General features: G+C 44.0%; 2 protein-coding genes across 4 annotated transcripts in view; one reads left to right on the plus strand and one right to left on the minus strand.

Annotated features, from left to right (window-relative positions):
- The window catches only part of NOS2 (nitric oxide synthase 2), a 54,015-nt gene extending 49,897 nt beyond the window's left edge, over positions 1-4,118 (plus strand). For all 3 annotated transcript variants that reach the window (XM_087889654.1, XM_087889658.1, XM_034420763.3), the window contains exon 27: positions 2,820-4,118. In XM_087889654.1, the coding sequence (XP_087745780.1) occupies positions 2,820-2,948 (129 nt within the window). In that variant the 3' untranslated portion in view covers positions 2,949-4,118. The remainder of the gene's footprint in view (positions 1-2,819) is intronic.
- Positions 4,119-4,720: 602 nt separating this feature from the next.
- LOC132712284 (galectin-5-like) lies at positions 4,721-21,659 on the minus strand. The gene is made up of 8 exons (XM_087891961.1): positions 21,570-21,659; positions 21,114-21,158; positions 20,256-20,300; positions 19,382-19,426; positions 13,692-13,736; positions 9,952-10,040; positions 8,485-8,647; positions 4,721-7,711 (listed from the first exon to the last, which is right to left on the minus strand). The coding sequence occupies exons 1-8, from the start codon at positions 21,657-21,659 to the stop codon at positions 7,565-7,567; spliced, it is 669 nt and encodes a 222-aa protein (XP_087748087.1). The 3' UTR covers positions 4,721-7,564.
- Between the last annotated feature and the right edge of the window lie 540 nt (positions 21,660-22,199).

Genomic DNA, 22,199 nt, shown 5'->3' on the forward strand with positions numbered 1-22,199 from the left:
TGCTTTTATCGCCACTAAGTAATTCCTAATGTGGGATCTTACTAGTGTCCGGTCAGATTCAAGAAGACTGGCCCTCCAACTACTCTCTAGGCGTCTTTTCCGGCGCTTCAACTCCCTCAGCTCCTCGGTAAACCAAGGAGCCAATTGAGATCGGCGCCGGGTCAGAGGCCGCAAAGGCACGACCCGATCCAGAGCACCAGCAGCCGCCCTATCCCAGGCGGCCACCAGGTCTCCAGTCGAGGCGTGTGCCAGAACCTCAGGAAATGGCCCAAGCTCCGTCTGGAATCTGTCAGGTTCCATCAGGCGCCTGGGGCGGAACCATCTGACCGGCTCCGCCTCCCTGCGGCGGGGTGCAGCGGTTCGAAAGTCGAGACGAAGGAGAGAGTGATCTGACCATGACAAGGGTTCAGTAACTATATCCCCTATATCAAGATCCCTCAACCACTGTCCAGAGACAAAAACCAGATCCAGCGTGTTTCCCCCTGTGTGGGTAGGGCCATGAATTAACTGGGTCAGGTCCATAACTGTCATGGAAGCCATGAACTCCCGAGCCATCTCTGACGTCTCACCCACGGACGGCAGGTTGAAATCCCCCATAACCATAAGCTTAGGGGTATCAACCGCCACCGCGGCGATGACGTTGAGTAGCTCGGGCAGGGCTGTTGCCACGTGGCAGGGAGCCAGGTACGTGATCAGCAAACCCATCTGAACCCCATGACCCCATTTCACAAAAAGGGATTCACAGCCGGCCGTCTGAGGAACAGTGGCCTCCCTCGGTCTCAGACCTTCTTTAATGATAACCGCTACCCCCCCGCCCCTCCCCTGTGACCTCGGCTGATGGAATGCTTGGAAACCTGGCGGGCACATTTCAACGAGGGGAACCCCCCCCTCCTGGCCCAACCAGGTCTCCGTAATACCTGCCAGGTCCGCACCCCCCTCCTGAACAAGATCACAGATGAGGGGGGCTTTATTTACTACGGACCTGGCATTGCACAGCATCAGCCGAAGGCCTGGGTCTTGAGGGTCTATGCAACCTGAGGAGCGAGTAGAGCCTTGGGGGCCGGAGCACGCCACCACTCGTAGACAGCGAGTGCGCACTCCCCTAACACGATATGGCCCCCTGCTCCCGCCATATCTACCCCTCCCACCTACAGTACTGATGTTCAAAAAACTATCCGGACAAGCTCTAACCCCCCCCTCGATCCCGGGTCCTCCATCCCCCACACCACGCTTCACTGCCAGACCCGACCCTCCCCCTTGTGGGTTATCCCCCATACCCACAGCCCGAATTCCAATCTGACCCTCCCCCTCCCTAGGACCCCTTAAAAATTTGACTAAAAATTTTGTTAAAAAACCCCTCAATCCCCTCGTTTTCACATGCCACCTCTCTGGGTCCCAAAACCCTTCCTTGAGGTGGGCCCTCGATAGTGAGGAGGGCCACATCTGCGAGAAGGGGGAATCTCGCAGCGCAAGAAGATCTGCAGTCGTATACATCTCCAAAATGCAGCGATGGAGGCCCAAAGCTCAGACAGGGGACTTCACAAAAGATGTAACACAGCCAATTGTTCATCGATGTGCTGTTGGTGTCTCAACTGTCCTCCCACAACAGCAGGAGGGTCCTAAATTATCTCCTCCAATGGGGGCGACCTCCGGCCCGCCCTCTCACAGCGGAACCCCACGGGGCCGTAGATTGAAAAAGTTCTCCCACAGACAAGAGCCATGATGTAATAGAGGACCCCTCAACAGTTGCATCAGTTTGGCTGACCATGGTCGGAAGAAAGATTTATCAGTCTATCAGTCAGTCTATGAGTCACGCCAGGGGTGAAGATGGAAAATCCTTGGTAAAGTCTTATACTCAAGATCATATTCGAGTAAGTCCCGATGAAAAAGGGAAAGAAGGGAAGGGGAAGAAGGAAGAGGGGAAGAAAAGGGGGGGGGAGAGAGAAGATTCCCTCAATTTGGGCGAATAATAAGCCCATTTAGGCAGACACAGTACCTGGGAGGGGGAGGAGAAAAGGGCTGGTATCTATGTGACGGAAAACTCCTCCGTCGCCCCCCAGCCCTACATTCCTCAGATAGTTCAGTTCTTCCGGGATAACAAATCCAAACCCCAGCCTCCATTGGATGTCACAGGGGGCCTCCAGGTCCTCTACAGCTGCCAAGATATCCCGGGAGGGGGTCTTTCTTCTCCAGTCCGTTATGCTCCTCTCAGTTTTCACCCTCTAGCAAGGCCCCTTCTCCGGCAATAGGGCCTGAGAACAGACTGATGTTGGTTCTGTCAATGCTGCCCAAATGCACAAGGAGGGGACAGGTCTTGGACCCCAGATCATGGAATGATCAGGAGGGATCCAATAAGGTTTTTAACTAATTCAGAAGTGATGATTGGCCTCTGCCAGTATGGGCCCCACTCTGTAACCAAGCTGCCTAAAATAACTTTGGAGCTGGTGGGGAGGCCTTATTAGATGGCAATTCTGGGCATCTCAATTTATTTATTGAACAAGTTGAATAATGTATTTATGGAATATTTTCCCCCAAATTAACTGAGTTTGCAATGTTGGAAGGGTATCCACAGCGAATGATCAAAATGAAAGGCAAGTAGCTGCAATCCAAGCCTTTCCCCTTTTTACATGCATGTAACAAAAGGATCATGGCACTGCACTCCCTATCAGTCAGATTTTGACCCTCCCTATGAATGCTGCTGGTTTGAACAATTTGTGTTTTAATTGAGTCCTTCCATCCAGGCCTCCATTTAAAATTCCACAGGAATTATACTAAAACAATTCCACCGATTCTTAACTTTCCTTGTTTTGTTTTTACAGAGGCAGAAACGATACAAAGAGGACATATTTGGAGCAACGTTTCCAAAAGAGAACCAAAGAACCATGGAAGAAATAAAAACTGAAGAATCCATAAGAGTCTTACAATCGCAAACCCAGCTAAAACTTTAACCCTAACTTCCTACCCAGAGGCCTTCTTTAGCCTCAACGGGGGTCCCCAAAAGTTGCTTTTACAGCAGCGTCTGCCAACGTGGACCAAATAAGCAGAATTTGCACCACAAAACCAAATAGTTTGGGTTTTGGATAAAACACTACATACTGTACTATTTTATTTAATTATATTTAATTCTTTTAGACTATGTCTATTTTATTGGAACTTTTGTAGTGATCAGTCTTTATTATATTATTATTTAAATTCCATTCTTGGACAAAGGGGGGCAGCTTTTGTGGGCTGTTTTCACCCCTGCTTTTGTATGTTCGGAAGAGAAATGGCTAACCTCATTTAAAACCAAAAACTGGAACTGCTTATAGGTGCTTGCATAGGGGCATCTGCGGGAAAGATTTTTTTAAAAAATCAAGATGACAACAGTAATCACATGACTGCATGCATATCACACGTAAAAAGGGACCGGAATTAATTATGCCATTGCAGTTGCCATCCTGACTTTTCTGACTTCCTCTGTGGATGCCCCTGGTCGTCCATAATCTGTGCCTGAGGCATTGCTGTTGGAGGTCATGTTTTCCAGGCACACAATGTTACAAGGAAAGGAGTTTGATCATTGCTATGTTGCTAGGGTCCTTCTTCTTCCCAGGGCTGAGAGAGGCACTGGCTGAAGGGTCACTCAGCAGACTTTATCCCTAAGAAAGGACTAGAACTCAGAGTTGTTAGCCAGTGCCTTAACCTTTACACCAAGCTGGCTCTCAACACCACATCACAACCCGATTTCACATTCCAATAGGATCAACCCATCCCCAATATGTTACTACAGTATTTGCTGAAAATGAATCTACTCTTTTGAGAACTTCACCGATGGCATTACAGCCACCTTTCAAACACAGGGCCAGCATTTGTTGAGAGAGAATTGGTATTGATGATCTTTAATAAGAATTCTGTCTCAAATGGTGGGCTATCGATTATTCCACCTTGAATGCCCTTCAAGAGCCTGTCTTGCCCTCCTGAAGGAGCTGGTCTCAATCAGCACAGGGCAAATAAAATCAAATCATCTACTGACTTGAACATGGTTTGTTTGTTTGTTTTGTCTCACATCTTGGGGGATTGGGAAGGATCAATGTGAGGGAAAGAACTGTGCAACAGGACTTGAATAAAACCATTTGTGAGTTCCTCATTGGCACTATTCATTTTTCTGATTGTGTAAACTTTGAAGAAATACCGTATTTTTCAGAGTATAAGACGCACCAGAGTATAAGACATACCTTAGTTTTTGGGGAGGAAAATAAGAAAAAAGCTGATTGGCTGGTAGATGGCCTCCCGGAATACTCCCAATCAGCTGTTCCCAGAGGTGAACTTTAGCAACAGGTACGTTGTCAGCTCTGTGTCTTGCTTTTTTTTCCAGCTTCTGAAACCTCCATTTCAGAGGCTGGGCGGGGCTACATTTGGTGTATAAGATGCACCCAAATTTTCAGGGGGAGAAAAGGTGCGTTTTATAATCCAAAAAATATGGTAACTGTCCATCCTAGATTAGCAGAATTCTCCATCCTCTGTAGTGTTGTCAGTATTCTGCATCTGGTGTCAAAGCTAGATTGCTGTGGAACCAACTTCCAATTTTTAATTGGTTCACATCTGGATAAATTTGGAGCTTCTTTTGGCAGGATGGGTATCACCTCCACACATTGGGCTGTTTTTCATGGACTAGCATTTTTCATCTGAGCAATTCACAAAGTTGCTGGGCTGCAGTTCGTTGCTGTCAAGGGAGCATTTAACATTTTATTTATTTATTTTATTTATTTATTTGTCAAGCATATATAAGATAACAGATAAGAGTATAAACATGATTTTGAATACATGAAAAGGATACGAATAAAAGGAATATTAGGACAGGGACGGTAGGCACCCTGGTGCGCTTATGCATGCCCCTTACAGACCTCTTAGGAATGGGGTGAGGTCAACAGTAGACAGTTTAAGGTTAAAGTTATGGGGCTTTGGGAAGAAACCATAATCAGGTAGTGCATTCCAGGCACTGACTGCCCTCCCTCCCTCCCTCCACCCATCCAAATGTATTATAGCTGCCCAACTCCAATCTTTGTAGAATAATGAGTGACCTTCCTGAATCAGATTATGGCTCTCCCAATCACACAAGGATCATTCTAGTTGCTTTCCCCAGAAGCTATCATAGAGGTGGCTAGGCTAAGCTGCTGGTCTCACATGGAGGTCACATGGCAAAGAAGACACTTTCTGAAAGTGTGTGATTTGGCACCACTTTGTGAGGAAGCAAAGGAACAAATGGCACAGAAATGGCCATTTCTGTAAGGGCTGAGGGCTGAGAAGTTGGCTTCTTCAAAACTGTCTCTACTCTAAGATAGAGCAGAAGAATCTGCTCTGAGATGGTAACATTTGGGTTCCTCTGTGCAGGCCACCGACATCCTTGACTGATGCTTAATTTTTTCCTTTTTTCTCCCCATCTACATTCTTTATAAATCATGTCTTTTTAGATTGTAAATTCAGACAGATACTATTATTTTGTAAGCTGTTTTTCAGCAAGCAAAGTGTTTTTAAAATACTCTGATATCACCCAAGTAAATTGGGCACTATCTGTCAGGAATATTATTGGCATTTGTCCCATGGAAGTTCTTTTCCCATTTACTTAAATTTTAGAGTCCAAAGCAGCAAAAAGGAAGGATACAATCCTGACATTTCCATGGTGTCTAATTTGGAATCAGAATGTCAGTTTACCACACCTGAGTCAGCAAACAAAACCAGACATGAAGAAAATTAGTTTAGTCAAACAATTAGATTGGAAGGAAAAAAACTATGGTTCTTAAAAACTGAAAAGAGCATTTCTTCAAACTTTAGTTAGTAAAACTCAACATTTTACATCAATTGCACATCTATCCAGTGGTGGGATTCAAATAATTTAACAACCGGTTCTCTGCCCTAATGACCGACTGGGTAGGGGTGGCTGGGTGGTCATGTGACTGGGCGGGCATGGCCAACTCGACATCACATCAAGGTGCCCTTGCCCAACTTCTCACCCCACCCAACCCCACCCCACTTCACCCCTCTCCTCCCAGCCACTCCTTGTCACACCTGGCCTCTCCTCGACTTATGATCACAATTGAGCCCAAAATTTATGTTGATAACTAAGAAATTTATTAAGTGAATTTTGCCTCATTTCACTTTTCTTGCCACATTTGTTAAGTGAATCACAACAGTTGTTAAGTTAGTAACATGGCTGTTAAGTGAATCTGGCCTCCCCATTGACTTTGCTTGTCAGAAGGTTGCAAGCAAAGGGGATCATATGACTGGTAGACTACCACTGTCATAAATGTGAGACAGTTGTCAACCATCTGAATTTTTATCACATGACCATGGGGATGCTGCAACGGTCATAAGTGTGAAAAAGTCATGTCACTTTTTTCAGTACCATTGTAACTTTTAATGGTCACTAAATGAACTGTTGTAAGTTGATTACCTGTACAAAAATACAAAAATCTTCTTCGCTTGCAAAAAGCTGCCCTAAATACCAATCATTAGATTAGAAATGGGGGCATGCACATTGAAGACATTCACAGCCATTCTGTCTGAATACTTTCCTTTTCATCAGGAATACCTGCAACCCGGAATTACAAATCAGGCAGGGTGCCAGAGCACCTTGAGGAATTAAAATAGTTAAAATGCAATGATAATTATCAGCAGCCAACTCATAAAGTAAAACCCTTTAGCAGAGACGTCATTTAAGCTCTCCAGAAAGTTGGTGGGCATGCTTGGGCTACAAAATGCCAAGCTAAAGAGACAAATTAAGAAATTTAGAGGACCCAGGTTCAAGTCTCTGCTCTCCCAAGCTTGTCAGGATCACAATAAAATTAATACATGCCACAGATATCTAAATAAACTTCAAGCCTGGTGCCATGTTACTAAGCCTTATTGAGAGAAAACTAAAATGAATGTGAGGGAGGATCCACACCCCTACCTCCTTTTTTAAAAATCTTACTATAAGTGAGCAATCATGTGCCTTGGCCACTCTGAAGCAATGCAAGAGACTCGAAAGGTGCTTTTTCAAGGGGCAACTGGACTCAGACATGTTGGAAGTACACCACAAAAAGACAATGCCAGGAACCACTAAAGCAGTGTAAAAAGCTTAAAACAACCCTCCCCCTTTAAAAAAGTCAAGCCCCAGAGTAAAAGTACCAGCAAAGAAAAGAAAAAACTCCAGAGAAGCCACTCATGCTACAGAAAGTCTGGATGTACTGCCAAGAACCACTAACAGTTGTTACAATGTAACAAGGCTTAACAACAGAGGCAGTTTTTGAAAACACTTAAGCAGTAAAGATAAAGTTAAAGATAAGATAAAGATAAGTAAAGTTAGGCAATAAAGATAAGCAGAATTAGGCTAGAAACAACACACAGAGGCACACCAGAAAGTCTCCTTCCTGACAGGATTAACCCTTTAAGGTGGGAAAGACAAAAAGACTGTTGGAAGGAGATTTCTTTCAACAGCCGGTTCACCGAACTGCTCAGAAAGTTAACTACCAGTTCTCCCAAACCAGTGTGAACCGGCTGAATCCCACCACTGGGATATCTATCCAAAAATGGACCTCTATTGGAAATTTTAAGCCTGGATGTTGGTTAATGTTATGTCACCATCCACTTCAAGCAGATTTATCTGATGCAGGTTACATATGCGATGGTTGTAGTCAAATTGATGATGTCCGTTCACAGCCACCTTAAAGCAGTGTGCTTCACACTGAATCCAGATCTATAAAAAGAAAATGCACATTTGTGATTACCTTAATGGGACCCAATAATATAACCCAGATCTTTAAATTTTTATTTCGTCTATTAACATCACACATTAACCATTTCCCAGACAACAAAGCAGCAAAGTTGTTTCACAGAAGCACCTGCAAGATCTGATGATGTCCTCAAAGTCATTAAATGATGAGTATCCAGAACAACTAAAAGTAACTTTGATACAGATTTTATTTCAGTTCTGATTTTAACCTAGTACATGGATTGGTACTGCATGCCAAATTTGGATTTATCTTAGAATCATATTTCAATTTTACAAATTTAAATCTGAATAAATTCTTAGTACGGTAATAAGGATGAAATGGATACATGGTATTATACTATATTATTTATACATTATATTATTAGTAACATAGTATAATGTATTATTTTATTTGGCGATTTATGTTCTGCTAACTATGGTTCTGATATTTATTACTAGTTCAGGTTTAATAGTGATTTTAGAATTGTGAAATAGTGATTTGCTTTACAGCCATTGTAAAAATGGTTGCAAAACCAGGTCTGGTAACCGAATGACTTGTCTTACAACCGCACCAATTTATGACCAAAAATCCAGTCCTAATTTTGATTGTAAGCAGTGCAGCTTTTAAAAGAGTATTACTGTATGGGTGAATCAAGGATCCTGAAATCCATGCATTAGGCTAGCCTGATAAATGCAAATTTAAGTCACTTCACACAATCATCCAGCCCAGGTGGAGCAACCAAATTGCTTTGACTTACGGTAAAGGGTTGGCCACGCAACAGAGGCATCCCACAGGGCAGGTGTTGCTCTTCTGAGCCCCAGCACATGTTGAAGTGAGAGTTTCGAACAATTGTGTTCTGATCAAATCGTGGGTTGAGATGTAAAGCAATATCGTTCCCCACTTTCAGACTGATGTAGAACCTACATAAAAAGACCCAAATGTTGCACTGCACAATTAGCAGGAAACTATCCACATCCAGAAACTACACAATGAACATTCCAACTTCTGAAGATACTATATTGCTGATTCAAAACCCATTATTTTTCTCAAAGGGAATTCCTGTGTGAACCTGGTGAGCAAGAATCTTTTTGCCAAATAGATTCTCTTTTTTTAGGACTTCACCAAGAGATCTCCACTTCTGGAAAAAAGGGGTCATTCAATAGATAATATATAAATAGATAAAGATAGATGAGAGAGAGAGAGAGAGAGAGAAATGATATATTTATTTAGTCAAGCATGTATAACAGATACAAGTATAAACATGATTATGAATACATGAAATGGATGGGAATAAATGGGGACAGTAGGACAGGGATGGTAGGCATGTCCCCTTAACAGACCTCTTAGGAATGGGGTGAGGTCAACAGTAGACAGTCTAAGGTTAAAGTTATGCGGGTTTTGGGATGAGACCACAGAGTCTGGTAGTGCATTCCAGGCATTGATCACTCTGTTGCTGAAGTCATAGTTTCTGCAATTGAGTTTAGAGCAGTTTACCTTGAGTTTGTATCTATTGTGTGCTCTTGTAAAGATATGAAAGATGATAGAGATAGATGATAGATACATAGATGATAGAGAGATATAGACAGATAGACAGACAGACAAGACAGATAGAAAGATGATAGAAATAAATGCATAGAGATACTGTATATGATATAGTGATAACCACATTGTACCCTAACACGCATGGAGGGTGACTAGTAATGATTATTTTTATTTGCACTTGAAAAAAACAATACAGCAAAGTCCATTTTATCATATTTAGCACTTTTGGAATGGGTGTGTGATGCCTGGGTGTGTAACCTTTCTGTTCATTTTATTTTATAGGTCAAGGTAACAGATGTGAATCATGAATGCTGGTGACAGAGAGGTGCTGCTTCTGGTTGGCCAACTTTGTTCCTGGAAGGAATATTTAAGAAGTATCGCCAACTCACTCTAGGTATGCTGATGTTCATTTGTGGTAGCCCTTTATCATCTGTTGATGGAACCTCACTTTATTTTGTTTCCCCCAAACATGTTTATTTATTTTTATGGCTAAAGATAAAATACAAAACACAGAAACACACGTGCATTTGACAGTCATTTCAAAGCTGCTTTTTCGAAAGGCAACTGACTGTTTTTAACTGTGCAGCCCAAAACCATTCATTTGAAAGGAATTCTGAATAAATGAATCCGGAATAAAATTGTGTGGAAAGAACTTTTACCAACAATATTTCTTAGCCTTTACCTCTGAGCACAAGGGGACACAGAGCCTGAGATTATTATTGATTTGGATGGGAAAAAGCCCCCACAGATGGTAGCTTGGTAAGGGAGAGACTGTGGAGAGAAAACACACACAAACAATATTAGAATTAATCTGAATATTTTCCCATTTTGTACCTTCAAGTTATCAATCAGAATTTAACAAAAGCCGATTGGTGTATACAGGGGTTCAGTGGAGGGAGTCTGAAAAAATCAAAATGTCTGAGGCCACCACATATCAAATCCCTGCTCTTTTTAATGTGGATGCTCATTCATAAAAAAGAGGACTGGGCTTCTATTGACATGGTGACTGTTTTGACCTCCTTGTGGGGACATCTTTGATTATCCACCTAAGCGTAGATTTTCCCCCTGAGAAAGCACCAATGGTCCTTCCTGGTCAGAGTTGTAAATGTCCACTGATGGTCTTAGCCTCTGGCTAAGTTTTTTCCCAAAGCACCAAGGCCGTACTGTGATTCACTGCTGACCTCTTTTCAAAAGATTTTCTGGCCCAAGCCATTCAGATTTCCCACAATGCCCAAGGAACCTAGTTTAAATCTGATGCATTGTGGGAAATTCCAATGATGCTCAGGCCCAATTCCCAGCGCTGATTCTTTCCTATTGCAGCTCTTATTAGAAAAGATACATCAGATTACTAAGGTTGGGTTCATTTTTATTAGATAGCTTAGATTTATGCCCTCCTTTTGGAGCCTCAGGGGACACATATAACACTCCCCCTTCCATTATCTTTGCATAACAATGATACAATGAGGCTGAAGGAAATCAGCAACTGGCGGATGACCTGAACTTGTTTTACTGCAGGTTTGAAAGGAAACTACAGCCACCTATCTCCACAACCCCCATCTCAGACACACCAACAACAGCCAAGCCTCCTACAACTGATGCCATCCCATTGGGTTCACAACCAGTGGTGAAATCCACATTTTTTTACTACTAGTTTTGTGGGCGTGGCTTGGTGGGCATGGCAGGAGGATACTGCAAAATCTCCATTCCCACCCCACTCCAGGGGAAGGATACTGCAAAATCCCCATTCCCTCCCCACTCATGGGGAAAGGATATTGCAAAATCTCCATTCCCACCCCACTCTGGGGCCAGCCAGAGGTGGTATTTTCCAGTTCTCCAAACTGCTCAAAATTTCCGCTACCGGTTCTCCAGAACCTATCAGAACCTGATGGATTTCACCCCTGTTCACAACCCCTAGTGATCACAGAAAAGGAAGTGCAAGACCTATTTCACAGACAAAAGCCAGGAAAAACTCCAGGCCCAGACAAGATAACTCCTTCTTGCTTAAAAGTCTGTGATGACCAATTGGCTCCCATCTTCACCCGAATCTTCAATAAATTGCTAGAGATGTGCTATGCTCCTTCTTGCTTCAAACTCTCTACTATCATCCCAGTGCCGAAGAAGCCCTCCATCAAGGAACTGAATGACTACAGACTAGTTCCTCTAAGAAAACCTTTGAAAGGCTAGTGCTGTCCCACTTGAAAACCATCACGGATCCGCTGTTAGACCCCCTTCAATCTGCATACCGAGCAAATAGATCAACAGATGATGCTGTTAATATGGCTCTGCACTACATTATACAACATCTTGAATCTCCAAAGACTTACACAAGGGTCCTCTTTGTAGATTTTAGTTCAGCATTCAATACCATCATTCCAGATACTCTTCTAATTAAGCTAAACCAGCTACAGATACCTGAACACACTTGTAAGTGGATCATAAGCTTCCTAACAGACAGGAAGCAGCAGGTGAAGCTAAGCAAAATCACCTAAGATACCTGTACAATTAGCACAGGGACCCCACGAGACTGTGTGCTCTCTCCACTTCTCTCTATACACCAATGACTGCATCTCAAATCTGTTAAACTACTGAAGTTCGCAGATGACACAACAGTGATCGGTCTCATTCGAGACAATGATGAATCCACATACAGACGGGAGGTTGAACAACTAGCTTTGTGGTATGACCGGAACAACCTGGAACTGAACAGACTCAAAACCGTAGAAATGGTGGTAGACTTTAGGAGAAACCCTCCCATACTTCCACCTCTCACAATACTAGACAACACAGTATCAACAGTAGAGACCTTCAAATTTCTAGGTTCTATTATATCTCAAAATCTAAAATGAACACCTAACATCAAAAACATCATCAAAAAAGCACAACAAAGAATGTTCTTTCTGCGCCAACTCAGAAAGCTCAAACTGCCCAAGGAGCTGCTGATCCAGTTCTACAGAGGAATTACTGAGTCTGTCATCTACACCTCTATAAGTATCTGGTTTGGTTCTGCAACCCAACAAGACAGACACAGACTTCAGAGGATAATTAGAACTGCAGGGGGAAAAAGAACAATTGCTACCAATCTGCCTTCCATTGAGGACCTGTATACTGCACGAGTCAAAAAGGGGGCTGTGATAATATTTACAGACTCCTCACATCCTGGACATAAACTGTTTCAACTCCAACTCTCAAAATGACGCTATAGAGCACTGCACATCAGAACAACTAGACACAAGAACAGTTTTTTTTCCTGAACATCATCACTCTGCTAAACAAATACTTCCCTCAACACTGTCAAACTATTCACTAAGTCTGCATTACTATTAATCTTCTCATCGTTCCCACCACCCATCTCTTTCCACTTATGGCTGTATGACTGTAATTTTGTTGCTTGTATCCTTATGATTTATACTGATATTTTTTCCTGATTGCTTATTTGTTTCCTAACATTAAGTGTTGTACCTTATGATTCTTGACAAACATATCTTTTCTTTTATGTACACTGAGAGCGTATGCACTGAAGACAAATTCCTTGTGTGTCTAATCACACTTGGCCAATATAAAATTCTATTCTATTCTACTCTATTCTGAGAGAACAGCATGCCCAAAGCCCTCCATGGTAGATGAGGGACTTGAAGCTGAGTGCAACAGCTAACTACCACCCACATTTGCTCTCCCACATGCTTAATCTTTAAGACATGTTAACATCTCCCCGTTGCTGAGTTCTCATACCAGACACAGCTACACTAATCAACCACATTATGGCTGAATGCGATTGTCAGAACTGCCATCATTTGCTTGAGTTTCACCTTCTACTCTCAGTCTGCCATGACCTATGAAGTCGAAGGGTTGAATGCTTGGGGGAAAGTGAAACTAATGAACCCAACTACTCATCATACCATCCAGAGACACCAGCTCAAGGTCAAAACTCTGGGAATAGAATGGAATGCAATGACTCACCATTCTGCCAGCTGTTGAAGTGACAAAGCAATTTATTCAAATATATTTGGACAATATGGGACCAAGGGAGGAGAGGAACTGGATGGGGAAAGTTAACCAGGGAATTTTGGTGTTCGAACTTTAGTTCTGTTTTTTGCTACACTGTAATCTACTTGGCTTTTAGTAACAGTATACCTTTCACTACAAATGGAGTAGAGGATCTTTCTTGACTAAAGGACCAAGTCAGAGCAGGTTTGGCACTGATGGCCTGATTCACATAATTTGCAAACATGGAGACTGGGTTCCCATGCTGAGCCAAAATTCCTACCCATGCTCCTTTGTGCCCATTTTAGAGGATTCCTACCTGAATAGTATCAGATCCCTAAATGTGCGGGACTTTGACTCTCATAATTAGGGTTGAAATCCTTCATAATTGATGGGCCAGAAAAAATGACTTAAGTGCAATATTGCTAATATGATACTTACATACATTCGTGGCTGAAAGCATTGTCCAATGGGATAGGCACTTGGCTATGAAGAAAAAAGAATAGCAGTCAAGATTTTACATGAATTTTTTTTTAAAAAAAATCCAAACATACACATAAGCCAAACATTTGTCAAAAAGCTTGGGAATCCAACAATTCCTTAAAGTAGGACTGATAGTAATTTCTACCCAGTAAGATACATTTTTAATCCTGGTTTCTCCTCTTCCTGCAAGAGTTAACTGCTTTGCTATGCCAGTTGCAAAACATCTACCCTTTCAGTTACCCATAATGTCTTCTGATAACCCTAGGAAATTTCATTAGCAGTTCACAATGGGTACTCCAGTTTCCCCAAAGACCCAGAGTATGGCAACATCACAGCTAGGATATAAGGAGCAGGTCCAGCATGAGTAAAAATTTCCTAACCAAGAGCCCCCGACAGCTGTTGTCCCCGTATTTCTCAACCTTGGCAACTTTTAAGATGTATGCACTTTAATTCCTAAAATTATCTAGCAAGGATGAAGCTGACTCCACACATCTTAAAGTTACCAAGGTTGAGAAACAGTGGACAGTGGACACCAATTCTAGTTAGTCTTGGTCTCAGATTCTTGGCAAGCATTTCCCAGCAACCAATTCTGCATTATTTTGCATATTTCATTTATGTCACTGTTCATTTTAGTCAAAGAGCTTTTGCAGGTTTCACCCCAGTTGAAAAACCTACCGTACCTGTTTTAGCAGAGGCAAATTGAAAGAAATTTCGAGGCATCTGGTACAATCCACAAAGACACCACGTGTAACATGGTGTCATTGCATATCTTCCCTTAGGTGTCGATTGTGCAGTGACACCACACCATGGGCTGCAATTCATCTTGCAATTCCAGGTTGTCTCTGAGGCAGAACCCAACTGTCATCTATCCCTGCCAATGTTTATGAATGAAATCTTCCCATCTTTCTGTTTCTCAAAAGATTGCTCCGTGTGGCAGAGTCCTAAACAGTTAGGATTCTTCCAATTTCAGCAGAGTTTGTATATCTCCGTGATGGCAAATCTATGGCACACATGCCAGAGCCCTATCTGTGGGCATCCGTCGCTGCACCCCGAGACATTGGCCCAACCCAGCAGTGGCTGACGCCAACCTCACTAACATGAGGGCTGGCGGGTTGGAATGGGATCTGGGAGGGTACGATGGAAAGGGGGACAGGCTGAGGAGCGAGCACAAACTGCAGCAGCAGCTTCCCCTCCTCCTCCTCCTCACATGATCCCCTGGCCAGTTGCTGTGGGGCTGGGAGGGCACACACAAGCGGAGATACTCTCCTCAAGCAAGCGGCCAGGCTCAGCCAAAGTGCAGTGAAGATGCGCGCGGGGGGGGGTGGGTGGGTTGACAGCTGACAGGCAAACATCTTTGGTGAGGGCGCTTCAGCTTTTTCCGAGCCTTATCCTCAGGGTGGGCGTGCGAGGTTCGGTGGGGCCAGCCCCCTTTTCCTGCTGCCCTTAGCTTTTTTACTCTTCCAACTGAGCGGTGCTGCTCGTGGCATTGAAGTATAAAGGGCCTTGCTCCTCAGTGCTTCCTCTGTCAGTTGAAGGCTTCTTTCAGCCTTCAAACAGTAAGGCTGGCCGTGGAAACAGAATCGGCCAGGTGCAGGAATCAACGCCATCCGTGGCCCTGGTGCCCTGCTCGCTTGCATGCACCAGCCTTACTGTTTGAAGGCTGAATGAAGCCTTCAACTGAGCAAGGAAGCACTGTGGGCCCAGGCTCTTCACACTCACATCCAGCCTGCTCCAGAGTTTGCTCCAGAATGAGGCCCTGTCCTGTGGAGCCCGCTGCCACTTGGGTGAGGAAAACAATGACGAATATGAGAAGAATGGTGAGGCTTTGCGCCAGCCAGCAGGGAGCAGGTCAGGCAGGGTTGGCTGGCTGGTTAGGGAGGGGGCAATCATGGTGCTTAGGTGGCTGCCACCACCAGTCCCAACTGAAGCTGGAATTCGCTGTGCCGGGGAAGAAATGAGAGGCCCTGCTGTCCTGTAGGGACTGCTACTGCTTTAGTGGGGAGGACAAGGAGAAAAACAGCTGCTCAGTTGGTTCTTCCCTCCCACCCCCCGCCGTTGCCAGCAGCTTGAGTGCCCTGATTAAAGCAGGGATATCTCTCTCTCTCTCTCATACACAGAAACAGAAAGAGTTTGGAGAGCCCCCTCTTGTCTCTGTCTTGCTCCAGCGGCAGTTGCAGTGCTTCACTGCCTGGCTGGCAGGGCGCTCAGATAAGCCGGTGCGGGGCGTTGGGAGGCAGCTCACTGCACAGGTGTCACCCACGCTATTGCCAGCAGTTTGGGTGCCATGGCTGAAGTACGGATTGCTCTCTCTCCCATCCATACACACACACACACACACACACACACACACACACAAAATTGGATTTCTCTCTCTCTCTCTCTCTCTCTTTCTCCTGCATGCATGCAAGCATGCTCCATGGGACAAAGACGCTTCATTAAGTAGTTAAGTGGAAAGTAGTTGGGGGGAAAGGGGGAGCAGGAGACCAGCAAACACTTTTCATGAGCAGAATAGAAGTTTCTGGGACTCTGACTCTCTGCAAGAGGATGGGTGCCTGAATCTGTGCGATATTATAGCACCCAGGAGCATCCATTCTCGGCATGAAAAGCATTTCCCAGCCAACTCTCCTCTCCCTTCCTCAAAGGCAAAGAAACAGAGAAACAAGAGGCTTGCAAGGTAAGTGAGTCCTTGTGGCAGGAAGGGAGGGAGAAGCATACGGTATCTTAGTGGGTTGGGGAGGCCTTGTAGGCCTGTTCTATCACTAGGCACCCCATGGCCTTCCCTACCCTGAGATACCTCATGTGCACATTGGTATTCTTGAATTGTGAGCTCTTAGGAAAGCATTATGTGTTGCAAACAGCTATTTCCAGTGGGGAAAACAGGACAAAGCAAGTGGGGAAAAATAGTTTTCTCTGTTATATTTCTAGTCTGAATTAGACCATGGCTGGGTCCCTACAGAAGAGCTCTTTTAAGGATTATGTATTAATAGAAAAGCAACTAACTTACCTCTGTTCTTAAATGCTAAAGCTGTTGCACATAAAAAAACAGAGGAGCTTTGATCAACTATCAGAGCCATCATTTTGACAGTTTTGCTGTACTGTAGTCTGTGGACGCCCCCATGAAATGCAAGCACGGGATAAACTGAGCCTGGTTTGTTCTCAGACTTTTAAGTTGCCACAAACTACTAACAAAAGTGGCATTTGATCACAAAGCGAGGAGGTGTCGAGAAATGTTTCCCCTTTTGCATTTGAGCATCCAAGAAGGGACAGGAAAGACAAAGAAAAAGAAGGAAAGAGGGGGAGAGAACAAGGAAACAAAAAGAAGGAAAGAGGGGAAGAAAGAAAGAATGAAGAGGGAAGGAAAAAGAAGAGAAGGAAGGAAGATTATAATGAGAGAGATTGAGGGTGTGAGGTAAATGCTGCCTTAGCATTTGACCACCAGCAGCCCTCCTGCCTTTTGCCATCCCCTTGTCCCCTCCTCCTGACCTCTCCTAGTGGTCTCCCATCCTATCACTGAGGATGCTTTGGTTACAAAGCCAGGTCTCCTCATATGCTTTGCCCTCCCGCACACACCATGAACAACCTGGCCAAGGGGAGCGAGCACAGCAACAGTGGGAGCTGGCCATGCCCATCCTGGTCACGCACACCCTGGTCCCCAAAGTCAACCACAATCCTGATGCGGTCCTCATTGAAATTGAGTTTGACACCCCTGGACTAACAAATGATCTGAGTGCTGCATGTGTTGCTCTCAAACTTGCAAAGTATGAGCCAAGGTTAGAAAAATTATCAGCATGCATACAACAGCAAAAGTCACATTAATCAAAAGCATGCCAAGTGCAAACTTTTACCTTTCAATAAAAAGTTGTTTGATTCATTGAAACCTCTGTTATTGTGGGGGTTTTTTCCAGAGAAAAGATGTTAATCATGTAAGAGTTGTTTTTTTCTAAACTAAAACCTCATTCTTCAGGTTAAATTGCCTTGTTGGCACTTCACGATAAATAAGTGGGTTTTGGGTTGCAGTTTGGGCACTCGGTCTCTAAAAAGTTTGCCTTCACTAGGCTATTATTGTTCTCTAAACATGTATTGAGCTCCATCTAGTGGCCAAAGATAAAATCTTTAATTGTTTAGAAAATTGGTTTTCGTAGTGTTGTGGCCCTACAGCATGGGTCCTCAAACTACAGCCCGTGGGCCGCATGTGGCCCGCTGAACCAATTAATCTGGCCCGTGGAGCACCACAAGGCTGCCCTGCCCACATCACCCCACCCACCCTTCAGCAGAGCACAGGACTTGCCTTCGGGAGACCTGCAGGCTGGAACCAAAAGGTAAGCGCAACAATTTTAGCCTGCAGAATGCTTCTGCAGGTGTGTGTGTGAGGGGGGGGGTAGAAGAGGCAAAAAAACCAGGCAAAAATGGCCTGGTTTTGCCCAAAAACCGAGCCATTTTTGCCTGGTTTTAGCCTGCAGAATGCTTGTGGAGGTGGGGGTATGTGAAAAGGCAAAAACAAGATAGATAGATAGATAGATAGATAGATAGATAGATAGATAGATAGATAGAGAGAGAGAGAGAGAGAGAGAGAGACAGAGAGAAAAGAGAGGGAGAGAGAGACAGAAAGAGAAGAGGGAGGGAGGGAGAGAAGGAAAGAGAGAGGGAAAGAGAAAGAAAGAGGGAGAGAAATAGAGAGAGAGAGAAAGAAAGAGAGAAAGAGGGGGAGAGAGTGAGAAAGAGAGGGGGAGAGAGAGATAGAGGGAGAGAGACAGAGACAGACAGACAGAGGCGGAAAGAGAGAGGGAGAGAGAGGGAGAGAGAAGGAGAGAGACAAAGAAAGAGACAGAGAGACAGAAAGAGAGAGGGAGAGACAGAGGGAGAGAGAAGGACAGGGAGAGAGACAAAGAAAGGGAGAGAGGGAGAGAGGAGAGAGAGAAAGGGAGAGAGACAGAGAGAGAGAGAAAGAGAATGAAAGAGAGAAAGAGGGGGAGAGAGAGAGAGGGAGAGAGATAAAGAAAGAATGAAAGAGAGAGAAAGAGGGAGGGGAGAGGGAGAAAGAAAAGAGAGAGAGAAGGAGAAAGGGAGAGAGAAAGAAAGGGAGAGAGACAAAGAGAGACAGAGAAAGAGAGAGAGAGGGAGAGAGAAGGAGAGAGAGAAAAAAAGAGAGGGAGAGAGAGAGAAGGACAAAGAGAGAGACAAAGATATAGAGAGAGACAGAGAGAGATTTCTCAAGCTCCTTGGGGCTGAGAAGAATTGCTGCAAAACTGCGTTTTCTGAAGTGGACCACTAGACTCCTAAACAACTGAAAAAATGATCTAGTAAAAAGAAAAGGCAACCAAAAGAGCAACATGCAAACAAAAGCAAATAAAACACCCCCAGGAGCAAAACAAATTAAAGTTGCCAGACTTTAAGGGCCACATTTAAAAGCTGGGAGGGGAGGGGAAGTGGCCCTAAACAATAGATGGCCCTATGTCATCCAGTTTGGAAACCGGGATTTCTTTAGTCTAACATCTTAATCATTTCACCACACTGGCTAATAATATTCCAACTAGACAATTTCTCTAATTCCTTCTCCATGGTCTAAGAACAGCTACAATAGAGGAGAGAAAAAAGGAGACATTTCCGTATATATATATATATATATATATAAGGACTGTTTGTCATACCTGTGGTAATGTTGGGAAAATTGGGTTGGAACAAAACGGATTGGTCTGGAAAAAAAAACAGAATGGAAATTGTATGAGCAAGTATCAGAACGAAGAGCAACTTCTAGGTCAGTGTTTCTCAACCTCAACAATTTTAAGAGATGTGTGGCCTTCAAGCCCCAGAATTCCTCAGCCAGGAAAAAACGCTTCTTAGATAGTACAGGTAGTGTTGCTTAGAGAGGTTATTTAGCAACTGTCCAAGGTTATGACAACCCCCGCCCCCGAAGGTACTTATAACCTGGTTTCTGACAGAGGAATACACATACCTCTAGTCACATGACCCCATTTTGGAAACTTGGCAACTGGCTCACTTTTCATCAGTTGCAATGTTCCATCATCATGTGACTGCAATTTGTTTTTGCTGGTTTCCAGCCTTTTTGGTTGGTTTCTGCTAAAAACACCCCCATGGGAGGGGACTCCCTTTATGACTGCAGCTTTGACTTTACAACTGCTCCATTTGCTTAGCAACTGTCACAAAAAAAGCTCGTAAAATCAAACCAGTCACGTGGATACCTCAATTTATGACAATCATGACTTACAGACAGAAATTCTAGGCTCCATTACAATCATAAGTCAAAGACAACATGATAATATAAACAAACATGTGGTGCTTTCTGACATCATCTCACACAGTCTCGCTAAACTTCAAAGATGGAGTGGTGTGATGGGTTCCTCTCTGCCACCGGTCCTGTCAGAGCACCCAATGGGGTCAAAAATATCAAGATGGCATCTAATGCCATGCAATCAAAGTTGTGTCTCTGTTGAAGTGCATGATATCTGTGACATAAGAGGCATTGTTGACATTTTTTTTAAAGTAAAGGACTGTATATCATACCTGTGGGGCTGTTGGGCACATTGGTTTGCAACAAACTGAATCGGTCTGGAAAAAAACAGAAATCAAAGAAATTGTATGAGCAAGTATCAGAACGAAGAGCTAATTCTAGGTCAGTGTTTCTTAACCTCAACAATTTTAAGATGTGTGGCCTTCAAGCCCCAGAATTCCTCAGCCAGGGAAAAACGCTTCTTAGATAGTACAGGTAGTGTTGCTTAATGAGCGGTCATTTAGCAACTCTCCAGGGTTATGACAAGCCCCCCCACCCCCGAAGGTACTTATAACCTGGTTTCTGACAGAGGAATACACACACCTCTAGTCACATGACCACATTTTGGGAACTTGGCAACTGGCTCACTTTTCATCAGTTGTAATGTTTCATGATCACGTGACTGCAATTTATATTTGTTGGTTTCCAGCCTTTTTGGCTGGTTTCTGCTAAAAACACCCCCATAACTCCCTTTATGACTGCAGCTTTGACAACTGTTCTACTTGCTTAGCAACTGTCACAAAAATAGTTCGTAAAATCAAACCAGTCACATGGATGCCTCACCTTATGACAATCATGAGTTACAGACAGATAATTCTAGGCTCCATTACGGTTGTAAGTCAAGGACTACCTGATAATACAAAAATGTGGCACTGTGAAGTTTAGCAATCTCACTAAACTTCAAAAGATGTAGAGGTGTGATGGGTTCACCACTGCCACTGGTCCTGTCAGAGCACCCAACGGGGTCAAGAAAATCAAGATGGCGTCTAGTGCCATGCAATCAAAGTTGTGTCTCTGTTGAAGTGCATGATGTCTGTGACACACACGAGGGATTGTTGGCATTTTTTAAAGAAAAGGACCCTATATCATACCTGTGGGAGTGTTGCGCAAATTGGTTTGCAACAAACTGGATCACTCTGGAAAAAAACAGAAACCAAAGGAAATTGTATGAGCAAGTATCAGAACGAAGAGCTACTTCTAGGTCAGTGTTTCTCAACCTCAACAATTTTAAAATATGTGGCCTTCAAGTCCCAGAATTCCTCAGCCAGTGAAAAACACTTCTTAGACCAGGATTGTCAAACTTAAGGCTCAGGGGCTGGATCTGGCCTGTGGGGTGCTTAGATCTGGCTCACGGGGCTGGCCTAGAAGAGCTTGTGAGGGCTGTGTGTGGCCCTCCTGAGCTCAGTTTTCTCTGGAAGAGGGTTGCAGGAAGTCATCCCAACCAAAAACAGAGCTTGCGAGGGTTGCGTGTGGCCCTCTCTGAGCTCTGTTTTCATTTGCAGAAGGTTACAGGAGGCTGTCGCAGTTGAAAATGGAGCTTGGGAGACCGTTTTCTCTGGAAGAGCGTTCAGGCCACCATAGGCATGCTGCGACATGCGTGACATGTTGGCCATGCCCAACTTGGTGATGCCCACCATGGCCCCCTGAGGTCAAACACAACCCGGATGCAGCCCTTAATGAAATCAAGTTTGACACCCCTGTCTTAGATAGTACAGGTAGTGTTGCTTAATGAGAGGTCATTTAGCAATTGTCCAGGGTTATGACAACTACCCCCCTCCTGAAGGTACTTATAACCTGGTTTCTGACAGAGGAATACACACACCTCTAGTCACATGACCACATTTCGAAACTTGGCAACCGGCTCACTTTTCATCAGTTGCAATGTTCCATGATCATGTGACTGCAATTTGTTTTTGCTGGTTTCCAGCCTTTTGGGTTGGTTTCTGCTAAAAACACCCCCATGGGAGGAGACTCCCTTTATGACTGCAGTTTGACTTTACAACAGCTCCATTTGCTTAGAACTGTCACAAAAATAGTTCATAAAATCAAACCAGTCATGTGGATGCCTCAACTTATGACAATCATGACTTACAGACAGAAATTCTAGGCTCCATTACAGTCGTTAAGTCAAGGACTACCTGATAATATAAACATGTGGTGCTTTCTGACATCATCTC

This window comes from Pantherophis guttatus, chromosome 1, assembly GCF_059756535.1.
Source record: "Pantherophis guttatus breed Tessera chromosome 1, ASM5975653v1, whole genome shotgun sequence".
Taxonomy (NCBI): Eukaryota; Metazoa; Chordata; class Lepidosauria; order Squamata; family Colubridae; genus Pantherophis; species Pantherophis guttatus.

Excerpts from the sequence above, each read along its gene's own strand:
- LOC132712284 (XM_087891961.1), bottom strand. The coding sequence starts at position 21,659 with ATGGTGGGCATCACCAAGTTGGGCATGGCCAACATGTCACGCATGTCG. Across the intron at positions 19,427-20,255 it reads TGTGCCCAACAGCCCCACAG|ACCAATCCGTTTTGTTCCAA; the intron begins GTATGATATACA and ends TTTTTTTTCCAG. Across the intron at positions 10,041-13,691 it reads GCTTTCAGCCACGAATGTAT|TCTCTCCCTTACCAAGCTAC; the intron begins GTAAGTATCATA and ends TTCTCTCCACAG.